We start from the raw sequence: 13,012 nt of genomic DNA on the forward strand, positions 1-13,012 counted from the left end.
GTGTAGAGGCCAGGCCGAGGCAAAGGGAGGCTGGACCGGGAGGCTGGACCAGGAGGCTGGAGTGTGTAGAGGCCAGAGCCGAGGCAGAGGGAGGCTGGACCGGGAGGCTGGAGTGTGTAGAGGCCAGAGCTGGGTCAGAGGGAGGCTGGACCAGGAGGCTGGCTTGTGTAGAGGCCAGAGCCGAGTCAGGGCGGCTGCGAGCATGCCCTGAGCGCTGGCTCCGTTTGCTCAGTGGCTTACTAGAGGCCGGGCAGTCTTCATCCCTCATGCCACTTCATCGCCATCACAGCCCCATGAGGTCAATGCTTTCATTTCCATCTTTTGAGCGAGGTACTGAGGCTTAGAGAAGTGAGTCATTTGACAGAAGTTGAAGGTCAAGGAGGCTCAAGACCATGTGAGGCGTCTGAAGGTCCCTTGTGGTTGTGTGGGAAGTGAGGGAAGGTGGGAAGGAGTGGAGTTGGAGGTTGGGAAGTCGGTAAGAGGGAGCTGATACCGTGGAGAGTGACGGTGACTGGTGTAGGGGGCCGTGCCCTGGACCTGAGCGGATGAGGGTGATATGGCCCAGAGAGGATGAGTGGCCACGACGGCTGTTATAACCACCTCCGCTGAGCTGCGGGGGCCGCCCTGCCCCACACCCCACCTCCGCCCTGCCCCGCCCCCAGGAAATGGGGGCATGGCTGCATGATGGGAGAGGAGGCTCGTTGTCTCGAGTCCTGCTCAGCCCTAACCATCTCTCTCTGGGGTCCCCCTCCTCCTCCATCCAGGTTCCGTGTGCACCACCCGCACCAAGACGGGGGTGGGCTACCCCCAGCTGAGCGCTGTGATCGAGTGCGCAGACTCGGCCCACGGCCTGAAGGGGCACATCATCTCCGTAAGTGTCCCGATGGGGCTGGGGGAGGGGGCTGTGGGGGGACGTTTCCGGGAGGCCCTTGCTCCCCGGCTGCCCTTCACCTCGTTGGTGACCCTGCAGTCTCGGGAGCCAGCTGGGGTGACGGTGACTCGCAGCGTTCGGTGATGGTGACACTCAACAGAGATACAGGCCCTACTCCCTAGGGACTGTGGAGAACGGGCGGCTCCTTGGCCATTAACTACTCTGTAGTCAGTAATAGCTGGAGGTGGTGCGTATCATAACGGGATACATGGGGAGCTTTGAGAAAATGAGAGGGTCACGTGTTTGCTTGCTAGGGCTCGCTGTAACAGAGTGCCCCTTACTGGATGAAGCACAAGCTGGAATCAAGATTACCGGTAGAGGTATCAATAACCTCAGATAGGCAGATGACACCACCCTTATGGCCGAAAGTGAAGAAGAACTAAAGATCCTCTTGATGAAGGTGAAAGAGAAGAGTGAAAAAGTTGGCTTAAAGCTCAACATTCAGAAAACAAGAGATCATGGCATCTGGTCCCATCACTTCATGGCAAATAGATGGGAAAACAACGGAAACTGTGACAGACTTTATTTTTTTGGGCTCCAAAATCACTACAGATGGTGACTGCAGCCATAAATTAAAAGATGCTTGCTCCTTGGAAGAAGAGTTATAACAAATCTAGACAGCAGATTAAAAAGCAGACACTTACTTTGCCAACAAAGGTCCATCTAGTCAAAGCTATGGTTTTTCCAGTAGTTGTGTATGGATATGAGAGTTGGACTATAAAGAAAGCTGAGCGCTGAAGAATTGATGCTTTTGAACTGTAGTGTTGGAGAAGACTCTTGAGAGTCCCTTGGACAGTAAGGATATCCAACCAGTCCATCCTAAAGGAAATCAGTCATGAATATTCATTGGAAGGACTGTTGCTGAAGCTGAAACTCCAATAGTTTGGCCACCTGATGCAAAACGCTGACTCATTGGACAAAACCCTGATTCTGGGAAAGACTGAAGGCAGGAGGAGAAGGAGAAGGCAGAGGATGAGATGGTTGGATGGCATCACCGACGCAATGGACATGAGTTTGAGTAAACTCTGGGAGTTGGTGATGGACAGGGAGGCCTGGTGTGCTGCAGCCCATGGGTCGCAAAGAGTCAGACACGACTGAGCGACTGAACTGAACAAATAAAAGAAGTATATTGTCTTACTCTTCTGGAGGTCAGAGGTCCAAGATCAAGGTGTCAGTAGGGCCATGAAGCCTCCAGGGAAACCCCTGTTCCAGCCTCCAGAGTCTCTGGTAGTTGCTCAGCTAAGGGCACCAGAGCTCTGGTTTTCACAGGCACGTCTACCTTTGTGTCCAGACTTCTCCTTCTTACAAGAACATCAATCGTATGGGACTAGAGCCCACCCTACTCCAGAGTGACCTCATCTTAGCTACTCCCATCTGCAGTGCTTTCAGTGCTCTGGCCAGTCACCGGTTTCTATCGCGAGCGTGGGTTTGGTACGATGCTCGGGGCAGAAGTTAGATTATGCGAGTGGAGGGGTATATGGATGGAGGTGAAGAGAGTCAGTGATCTAACAACACTGTTATGGAGCTCCTGGAAGGAAAACACCCCAGTACTCAGCAACTAAATGTTACAGATCGAATGTGTGTCAGTTTAACCCTCAGTTTATCCGTCATTCTTCTCTACTTTTATCGACATGTCCATCATTCAAGTAGTCATCACATCTGTCTCCTTCTAGGTGAGATGCTCAGAACAGGGCAGAACTTGTCAGATATAGTTGGATGGACTTGGACAGAGCTATGGCTTCAGTTTCTGTGGGTTATATTTGTATGTCCTGAAAGTGAAAGTCTCTCAGTCATGTTCTACTCTTTGCGACCCCATGGTCTGTATAGTCCATGGAATTCTCCAGGCCAGAATAGTGGAGTGGGTAGCCTTTGCCATCTCCAGGGTATCTTCCCAACTCAGGGATTGAACCCAGGTCTCCCACATTGCAGGCAGATTCTTTACCAGCTGAGCCTTAAAGGAAGCCCGTATATATCCTATAAACATTTGAATTATATATACTTACTAATATATATCTAAATTCTGAACTTTTGGCATGTTTTTAGCAGTGCTATAACAATGGACTCATATTAAATATAGTAAATTAAGTCTTTAGTCCTTTTCACTTGTTCAGTTGCTAAGCCAAGATCTCACATTAAATAATTGACAGGCTATTTTGGTTAAAAAAAAACAACGATATAGTAAATTAACATATTCTGGTGGAATGATCTGTTACTGGTTTTGGTTTAGCATTGAAACTAGTGAGATTTGATTTCTGGACCTGCTTTGAGGACATAATTTGTTGTTCAATCGCTCAGTCGTGTCCGACTCTTTGCTACCCCATGGGCTACAGCATGCCAGGCTTCCCTGTCCTTCACTGTCCCCTGGAGTTGCTGAAACTCATGTTCATTGAGTCAATGATGCCATCCATCCATCTCATCCTCTCTTGCCTCTTTCTCTTCCTGCCCTCAATCTTTCTCAGCATCAGGGACTTTTCCAGTGAGTTGGCTCTTTGCATCAAGTGGCCAAAGTATTGGAGTTTCAGCTTCAGTCCTTCCAATGAATATTCAGGACTGATTTCCTTTAGGATGGACTGGTTGGATCTCCTTGCAGTCCAAGGGATTTTCAAGAGTCTTCTCCAACACCACAGTTCAAAAGCATCAATTCTTTGGCCACTCAGCTTTCTTTATAGTCTAACTCTCACATCCACACATGACTACTAGAAAAACCATAGCTTTGACTAGATGGACCTTTGTTGGCAAAGTAATGTCTCTGCTTTTTAATACACTGTCTAGGTTGGTCATAACTTTTCTTCCAAGGAGCAAGTGTCTTTTAATTTCATGGCTGGAATCACCATCTGCAGTGATTTTGGAGCCCCCAAAATAAAGTCTGTCACTGTTTCCATTGTTTCCCCATCTATTTGCCATGAAGTGATGGGACTGGATACCATAATCTTTGTCTTTTGAGTTTTAAACCAGCTTTTTTACTCTCCTCTTTCACTTTCAACAAGAGGTTCTTGAGTTCCTCTTTGATTTCTGCCATAAGAGTGGTGTCATCTGCATATCTGAAGTTATTGATATTTCTCTCAGCAATCTTGATTCAAGCTTATGCTTCATCCAGCCTGGCATTTCGCATGATGTACTCTACATATAAGTTAAATAAGCAGGGTGACAATATACACTCTTGACGTACTCCTTTCCCCATTTGAAACAGTCTGTTGTTGCATGTCTGGTTCTAACTGTTGCTTCTTGACCTGCATACAGATTTCTCAGGAGGTAGGTAAGGTGGCCTGGTAGTCCCATCTTTTGAAGAATTTTCTACAGTTTGTTGTGATCCATACAGTCAAAGACGTTAGCATAGTCAATGAAGCAGGTGTTTTTCTGTAATTCCCTTGCTTTTTCCATGGTCCAGCAGATGTTAGCAATTTGATCACTGGTTCCTCTGCCTTTTCTAAATCCAGCTTGCACATCTGGAAGTTCTCAATTCACAGACTGTTGAAGAAAAATTCTCCTAGCTTGGAGAATTTTGATCATTACTTTGCTAGCGTGTGAGATGAATGCAGTTGTGTGGTAGTTTGAACATTCCTTGGCATTGCCTTTCTTTGGGATTAGAATGAAAACTGACCTTTTCCAGTTCTGTGGCTACTGCTGAGTTTTCCAAATTTGCTGGCATTTTGAGTGCAGCCCTTTCACAGCATCGTCTTTTAGGCTTTGAAATAGTTCAGCTGGAATTCCATCATCTCTGTTAGCTTTGTTCACAGTAATGCTCCCAAAGACCCACTTGACTTCAGAATGTCTGGCTCTGGATGAGTGATCACACCACCATGGTTATCTGGGTCATGAAGACCTTTTTTGTATAGTTCTTCTGCATTCTTGCCACCTCTTCTTAATATCTTCTGCTTCTGTTAGGTCCATACTGTTTCTGTCCTTTATTGTGCCCATCTTTGCATGAAATGTTCCTTTTGTATCTCTAATTTTCTTGAAGAGACCTCTAATCTTTCCCATCCTATTTTTTCCTCTATTTCTTTGCATTGTTCACTTAAGGCTTTCTTATCTCTCCTTGTTATTCTTTGGAACTCTTCATTCAAATGGGTGTATCTTTCCTTTTCTCCTTTGCCTTTCCCTTCTCTTCTTTTCTCAGCTATTTGTAAGGCCTCCTCAGATAACCATTTTGCCTTTTTGCATTTCTTTTTCTTAGGGATGTTTTTGATCACCACCTCCCATACAGTGTTACGAACCTCCATCCATAGTTCTTCAGGCACTCTATCAGATCTAATCCCTTGAATCTCTTTGTCACTTCCACTGTATAATCATAAGGGATTTGGTTTAGGTCATACCAGAATAGTGGTTTTCCCTACTGTCTTCAATTTAAGTCTGAATTTTGCAATAGGAAATTTGTAATCTGAGCCACAGTCAGCTCCCAGTCTTGTTTTTGCTGACTGTATAGAGCCTCTCCCATTTTCGGCTGCAATGAATATAATCAATCAGATTTTGGTATTGAGGGTATAATAATATACTTTAAAAATCCCTATGAGCACACAATCTCTTTCAGATTTTACTGCAGCATCTGAGCCTTGCCTCCAGTGCTTCCTCCCACATGACTTGATAAACCGAAATGAAGATCTAGGTCTTTGATTCGTGGTCCCACGCTCACTTCCTGTGCTCCTTCTGGTTTCTCATCCAGGCTTTCCATCCATCCATCCAGTTAGTTCATATTCATTGAGCATCTACTGTGTGCTTGGGGCTGGAATAAATGACCGAAGATTTATCGGGTGCTGACAGAGTTCTTTCCCAGGTGGTGTTAGTGGTAAAGAACCTGCCTGCCAATGCAGGAGGCATAAGAGATGCAGCTTCGATCCCTCAGTTGGGAAGATCCCTTGGAGAAGAGCATGGCACCCCACTCCAGTATTCTTGCCTGGTGGGCTGTAGCCCATAGGGTCACCCAGAGTCAGACATGACTGAAACGACTTAGCATGCATGCACGACAGTTCTAAGGTCTTCAACTCAGTATCTTTCTCTCTTAGCTTTTGCCCCAGTGAACAAATTAAGACCCATTTATTGAACAACTTGTGCATAAAAGGCTGACATAGAACCATCATCCTACATTTATGGAGTGAGTTGATTTATGGAGAGATATCATTGGAGTTACCAAAACAGTGCTGTCCTCCAATGTGGTTCTTGAATGCTCACCATAGCCGCCTCTTGGGCTAGTTTTATGACAGTCACCAGGGGAGCTTTTCACCATACACATTCCTGGCCCCCATTCTGTTTAATTTAAAAAAAAGTTTTTATTGAAGTATACTTGCTTTACAATGTTGTTTCTATTGTACAGCATAGCCACATAGATATATATATCCCCTCTTCCTTCCCACATAGATCACCACAGAGCATTGAGTAGAGTTCCTTGTGGTTCTCACTAGTTATCTATTTTACGCATAATAGTGTATAAATGTCAATCCCAATTTCCCAATCCATTTCACCTTCTTTCCCCCTTGGTATCCCTACATTTGTTCTCTACATCTGTGACTGTTTCTGTTTTGCGAATAAGTTCATCTGTACCACTTTTCTAGATTTCACATATATGTGTTAAGATATGATATTTGATTTTCCCTTCTGACTTACTTCATTCTGTATACAGGTCCATCTGTGTCTCTGCAGATGGCACAGTTTCATTCCATTTTCTGGCCGAGTAATATTCCATTGTGTGTGTGATTGTACATGTGTACCACGTCTTCTTTATCCATTCATCTGTCGATGGACATGTAGGTTGCTTCCATGTCCTGGTATGGTAAATAGTGCTGAAATGAACATTGGGGTGCATGTATCTTTTTGAATTATGGTTTTCTCTGGGTATGTGTCCAGGAATGGGATTGCTGGATGATATGGTAGCTCTATTTTTAGATTTTTGAGGAGTTCCCATATTGTTCTCTATAGTGCATATCAGTTTACATTCCATCAATCCTGTTGAATTAGACTGCTCATAGTTTGTGTCCTAGAGCACCATATGTAATTAGTCATAATTCTCCATTCACCATCAAGAGTCTTAATAACAATTTAGACCTTATATGTATTCTTTCAAAGGCCACCGTTTCTAAATCAGTAGAGGTCAAATTAATGAAGTTTTACTATGGACTTACTCTGAGATCCCATACTTGTGTCTTTCTGGAAATTTCACACTGGCTTAGTTTACAGGACTTTGGGGGGAGTAGGGGTGGAGGCTCTGCTCGCACCACACATGACTCTGAAAATCAACCTGGGATCTCCTTACCCAGCACCCTCTACTTTATAGCTTATGTCAGCCTAAGTGTGTGTCCACTAAGTGTGTGGACAGGCCAGCAGTACCAGTATCAACTGAGAACTTTGTGAGAAGTTCTCAGGCCTCATCTCAGACCTAGTGAATGGGAAGCCCTGAAGGTGAAATTAACAAGCCCTCCGAGTAATCTGGGTCTGTTCTCAAGCTTGAGATGCACTGGCTTCTAGAGTCGAGGCTTAGCACACACAGGCTGGGTCCATATGCCAGAGCCATCTTTTGACAACCACAAAACAGCTTTTCTGAGTTTGTCAGGGACAGTGACAGCCCAGGCTGGTGGTCCTGATGCTCTGAGGTTCTTATTTTTCCATGGGTGGCCAGAGCTTTCCTAGATAGGGCTAGAAGTTCAATTTGTAGCCAGCAGAGACCCCGTGAAGTTCACAGACTTACATAGGTTCTGGACCCTTGACTTCAGCTCATTCCTTCTGATCAGCTGAGCATCTTGTGGTTCAGAGCAGCTGTTTTACTTGCTGACCGTTTGCCTAATGGAGCTTTACAAACAGGTTTCTCCCACTTGCCAAGAGACCTAAACCCAGTGGAAACCTGTCAGTTGCTTGGATCCTGCCACTTTGTCCAGCTGCCTCATTTTACATTCTCATTGCTGAATTTGCATGTGTTTGCTACTGAAGTTCAGAAGGAAGCCACAGCAGGGAGTTGCCACGGCCAAGGGGCTGGACTTGAGCTGGGTTTCCATTTATTGTGATCCATGTGGGCTTCTGAGAGGCAGAGGGCTGAGAAATCCAAGACACCCCCTGGGATAGGTGAAGAGTAAGGTGTGACCAGTTCATTTTGTCTTGTCATCTGCTGGGGACGTGACACGAAGGAGAGCATTTTAAAGGTAGAAACAGCTGTAGAGGTCGTAATGGCTGTCAGGTATTGAACATCTATCTTCTGGGCACAGTATACCTATAATCTCTAATCCCTGGAACGGTCTAGGTATTAGGTAGCTGTTATCTTCTTTGGACAGGTGTGTTAGGGTTCTCCAGAGAAACAGAACCAGGAGGGTGTGTGTGTGTGTGTGCACCTGTGTGTTTAGATAGAAGTACATTTATTATAAGAAAATAAATTGGTTTGTGTGATGATGGGACTCAAAAGAATCACAAAATCTGTAGGGTGAATTGGCAAGCTGGAGGCCTAGGAGAGCTGATTGTGTGGTTCCAATCTTGAGTTCGAAGACCTGAGAACCAGGGAGAGCCAGTGTTTCAGTTGGAGTCAGTGTCGCAGTTCTAAGGCAGTCATTGAGGAAGAATCCTCTTCCCCTGGGGAAGTCTCAGCCTTTTTGTGCTATTCAAGCCTTCAAGTGATTAGGCGAGGCCCACCCACATGTGGGAGAGCAATCTGCTTTACGCTGCTGATTTGCATATTAATCTCATCCACAAAGGGCTTCCCAGGTGGTGCCACTGGTAAAGAATCTGCCTGCCAGTGTAAGAGACATGGGTTCAATCTCTGGATTGGGAAGCTCCCCTGGAGGAGGGTATGGCAGCCTACTCCAGTATTCTTACCTGGAGAACCCCATGGACAGAGGAGCCTGGTGGGCTACAGTCCATAGGATTGCCAAGAGGTGGACACGGCTGAAGCGACTTAACACACACACACTCTTATCGCCAAAATACCCTCTCAGAAACACCCAGGACAATTTTTGACTAAAGGCCACTCCACAGCCCAGTCAAGTTGATATATAACATTATCATACCTGGTAAGGAGACTGAAGCTTTGAGACCTTAGTGATTTGATTAGCATCACACTGCTGGTGGAGGGCAAAGCCAGCTCTGAAACCGAGGCCTGTTCACCTCTTGTGTTCCATGCCTTCTTCCCTTGATCACCCTCATTCAGAAAGTGTGGAGACTCAGAGGGTGAGGGCTTGCTGAAGTCAACAAGAATGCAGGGTTGGCCCAGCATTCCTGGTCCGCCGCTTTCCCACCCCAGTGCTTTGTGGGGAGCTTCAGCTTAATCTGTGCTTATAGCTCAGCCCTTCCCCTCAGGGCTCCCAAGCTTGTGTTCCAGTGAAGAGATCAGAGTCAGTACCTGATGAACCCTGAGGAAGGGGAGGGATTTGAAGAACCAGATGAATTCACTGTCCATACCCAAAGTAGTCTGGACTCTGTAGTGCTTCCCAGGCAAGACCTAAAAAAAAAAAAAAAGTCCTGTGATGATGTTGGCTGGAATCACTGTTGTCTCTCTACTCAGGGCCAAAATTTTAACCATTGTATGTGATAAAGACCGAGAGAGCATGCTTCTCCAGTTTGAGGAGAGAATGATAGAGGTGGGGCTGATTCAGAGTAATCCCCAACCCCCTGCTTGTCTCCACCCAGTCAGTAGGGCTCTCATCCACTTCACTGACCTTCCGCAAAGAGGGATCCATTGATCTGCAGATTTATTTTGTTGATTTAATGCATTAGCTTAGGAATGGTTAGTTTAGGAATGATCAGACCATTATTTGAAAAGATCTAAACAAAGTCATTCAAAAATTTTCATTTTTTTGAGGCTTGAAAAATCCCTCAACCAAATACGTTTAGCCTAGTAAAAGTTAGAAATATAGAGGAAATAAAGATTACAAGAAATGCCATCTTTTTAAAAAAATTATTAAAGTATAGTTGATATACAGTGTGTTAATTTCTACTGCGTTGCAAAGTGATTCAGTTACACACACATATATATATATACTTTTCCATTATGGTGTATTGCAGAATATTGAATATAGTTCTCTGTGCTATACAGTAGGACACTGTTGTTTACCCATTTTATATATAATAGGCAGCATCTGCTAATCCCAAATGCCCAATCTATCCTCCCTTCAACCCCTCCCTCTTGGCAAGCACAAGATGTCTGGTTCTCTATGTCTGTGAGTCTGTTTCTGTTTTGTAGATAAGGTCGTTTGTGTCATATTTTAGATTCCATATATAAGTGGTACTGTATTTGTCTTTTAAAAAAATACTCTGTTTTTGGCTCTGCCGGGTCTTTATTGCTGCGTGGGCATTTCTCTAGTTGTGGCAAGCAGGGGCTAGTCTCTAGCTGCGGTGCGCAGGCTTCTCATTGCAGTGCGTTCTCTTGTTGCAGAGCGTGGGCTCCAGGGCACGCAGGCTCAGGAGTTGCGGCTCCTGGGCTCTAGAGCACAGGCGCAATACTTAGTGCACGGCTTAGTTGCTCTGCAACATGTGGGATCTTCCTGGATCCGGGATTGAGCCCATGCCCCTGCAGTGGCAGGTGGCGTCTTTGCCACTGAGCCACCAGGGAAGCCCCCGTCTCTCTCTTTTTGCTTCATTTGGTGTGATAATCTGTAGGTCCGTCCATGTTGCTGCAAGTGGCATGGTTTCATGCTTTTTAAGGCTGTGTAGTATTCCTCTGTGTGTGCGTGCGTGTGTGTATAGAGAGCTTTATCCATTCTTATGTCAGTGGACAGTTTAGGTTCTTTCCATGTCTTGGCCATTGTGAAGAGTGCTGCTATGAACACAGGGGTGCGTGTTTCTCTTCAAATTAGAGTTTGGTCTGGATATATGCCCAGGAGTGGGATAGCTGGGTCACATGGCAACTCTATTTTTAGTTTTTTGGGCACCTCCATACTCCATCCTTGTCCATAGTGGCTGCACCAATTTAGATTCTCACCAACAGTGTAGGAGAGTTCTTTTCTTCACACCCTCTCTATCATTTGTCATTTGTAGACTTTTTAATGATGTCCATTCTGACTGGTGCGAGGGGTACCTCACTGTAATTTTGATTGCATTTCTCTAATAACTAGAGATCATGAGCATCTTTTCATGTCCCTATTGACTATCAGTATGTCTCCTTTGGAGAAATGTCTATTTAGGCCTTTTGCCCATTTTTTGATGGGGTTGGTTGTTTTTGAGTTGTATGAACTACTTGTATATTTAGAAAATTAAGTTCTTGTCAGTTGTATCATTTGCAAATATTTTCTCCCAGTCCGTAGGTTGTCTTTTTGTTATGATTATGGTTTCCTTTGCTGTGCAAAAGCTTAGAAGCCTGATTAGGTCCCATTTCTCTGTTTTTGCTGCTATAGAAATGCCATCTTAAGATAACCACTGCTAATGTTTTGATATGTATGCTTCTAGACATTATTAGAGGTTACTCTTAACTAGGGTTCTAATCTCATTCATCCATTATTATAGCTGTGTGACCTTGAACAAGTCACTCCACCTTTCTGAGCCTCCCTCTTTGAGTTTCCCCACCTACAAAGTAACAACTTCTGGTACTTGTGGTGTTTGAATAGAAAAATGAAATTTGTAAGAACCCCTTGTTCATAGTTGGTGCTCGATTCAGTCCCCTCTGTCCACACATGCTTGTTTTTACTGCCCCTTCTTTTAGGGCTGGGCAGGTATTTTTAAGAAGAGGCCATGCTGACAGTTCACAGATTGAATCACCACTCATGTCATGTGATACCTTTTCTACTAAAAGACTTCAACACTCTTGGAAAACAAAACAAGTAACCCTTGAAATATTTGCATTAAAAAAAACTCCCTGCAGCTGTGCGTGTTTATGTATGAAAGTAAATGCATGTCTCTGCCTCCTGAGAACATGAAAGGATGCTTTGAACCTCCTTTGGAGATTACCTGTAAATGTAGTCGGGAGCAGACTCCTTTGCCCTAAGGCGTTGTGTGACGTTGGGTTGCACTGGGTTAAACTGTAGTCCTGCCTTTTGGCCATGCGTTGTCTGTTTCCTAAATCCCACCCTGGCACAGCAAGTAGATGAAGCGCTATGTATGGTTTTGTCTCCCAAGAACATCATGAAGTCCTGTTAACTATGGACATCCTGGGAGGAGAAGAGCTTGCTTTCTGGGGCTCCCTAGAGCGCAGGCTTTCTGAGTCAGGCCTCATCACTGACCACACAGGTGTGACATTTTCAGAGCCTGCACAAGCAGTCACGAACTATTCACAAGTGAGATAAAGACTTAAGAACACGCTTGTGTGTATGTGGAGGTGTGCACACATTTTTTGGTTTTAAGTCAGACCATACTAGAGACCTTCTTATTGGGAACATGAGTGTATTTAATCTTCTTTATTTCTGGCCATACTGCATGGCATATGGGATATTAGTTCCCCGCCCAGGGATCGAACCCATGCTCCCTGCAGTGGAAGCTTGGGCGTCTTAACCACTAGACTGCCAGGGCCAGTCCCTATTTATTCTTTCGAGGTTATAAGTTTGAAACCCTATTGTGGAGAACTGGTTTTGATAGATAAAGCAATTTAAAAATAATTGGCAAGTCAAGTGAAGGGCATAGAGGGGTTGCACCTTTGAAAGAGAAAGTAAAAACATGCGGGAAATTCGAAGCACCACCAAGACAGATGGCCATGTGTGTGACCGTATTCACATGAAGAGCTTTGGCCACATGCCTTTTATGGAGAGCCTGCTTCTGAAAGAAATCCTTGCTTGTGACCCCATGGTCCTCTTGGGTCAGGAAAGCCAGACATGAATGATGGACTTGATGGAGGAGGTAATTGCAGTCAGTAAATATTCATAAAAACAAGAGACTGAACCCCTACCCCTGCCTTTTGATCAGAATTGCAATGAAGCAGTGTTTGAGATTCAACCAGGCAATCCTAAAGGAAATCAGTCCTGAATATTCATTGGAAGGACTGATGCTGAAGCTGAAACTTCAATACATTGGCCACCTGATACGAATAACTGATTCATTGGAAAAGACCTTGGTGCTGGGAAAGACTGAAGGTGGGAGAAGGGGATGACAGAGGATGAGATGGTTGGATGGCATCACTGATGCAATGGACATGAGTTTGAGTAGGCTCTGGGAGTTGTTGATGAACAGGGAGGCCCAGCGTGCTGC

The 13,012-nt window shown here is 45.0% G+C and overlaps 1 protein-coding gene across 2 annotated transcripts in view; it reads left to right on the plus strand.

Moving 5' to 3' along the window:
* Positions 1-13,012, plus strand: part of GMPR (guanosine monophosphate reductase) — a 58,448-nt gene that overhangs the window by 34,023 nt on the left and 11,413 nt on the right. For both annotated transcript variants that reach the window (XR_005722679.1, XM_040249311.1), the window contains exon 6: positions 765-871. Coding sequence is in view for 1 of the 2 variants with exons in the window: in XM_040249311.1 (XP_040105245.1) it covers positions 765-871 (107 nt within the window). In the remaining variant the exon portion in view is untranslated. The remainder of the gene's footprint in view (positions 1-764; positions 872-13,012) is intronic.

The sequence above is a fragment of the Oryx dammah genome, unplaced genomic scaffold (genome assembly GCF_014754425.2).
Source record: "Oryx dammah isolate SB20612 unplaced genomic scaffold, SCBI_Odam_1.1 HiC_scaffold_11, whole genome shotgun sequence".
Taxonomy (NCBI): Eukaryota; Metazoa; Chordata; class Mammalia; order Artiodactyla; family Bovidae; genus Oryx; species Oryx dammah.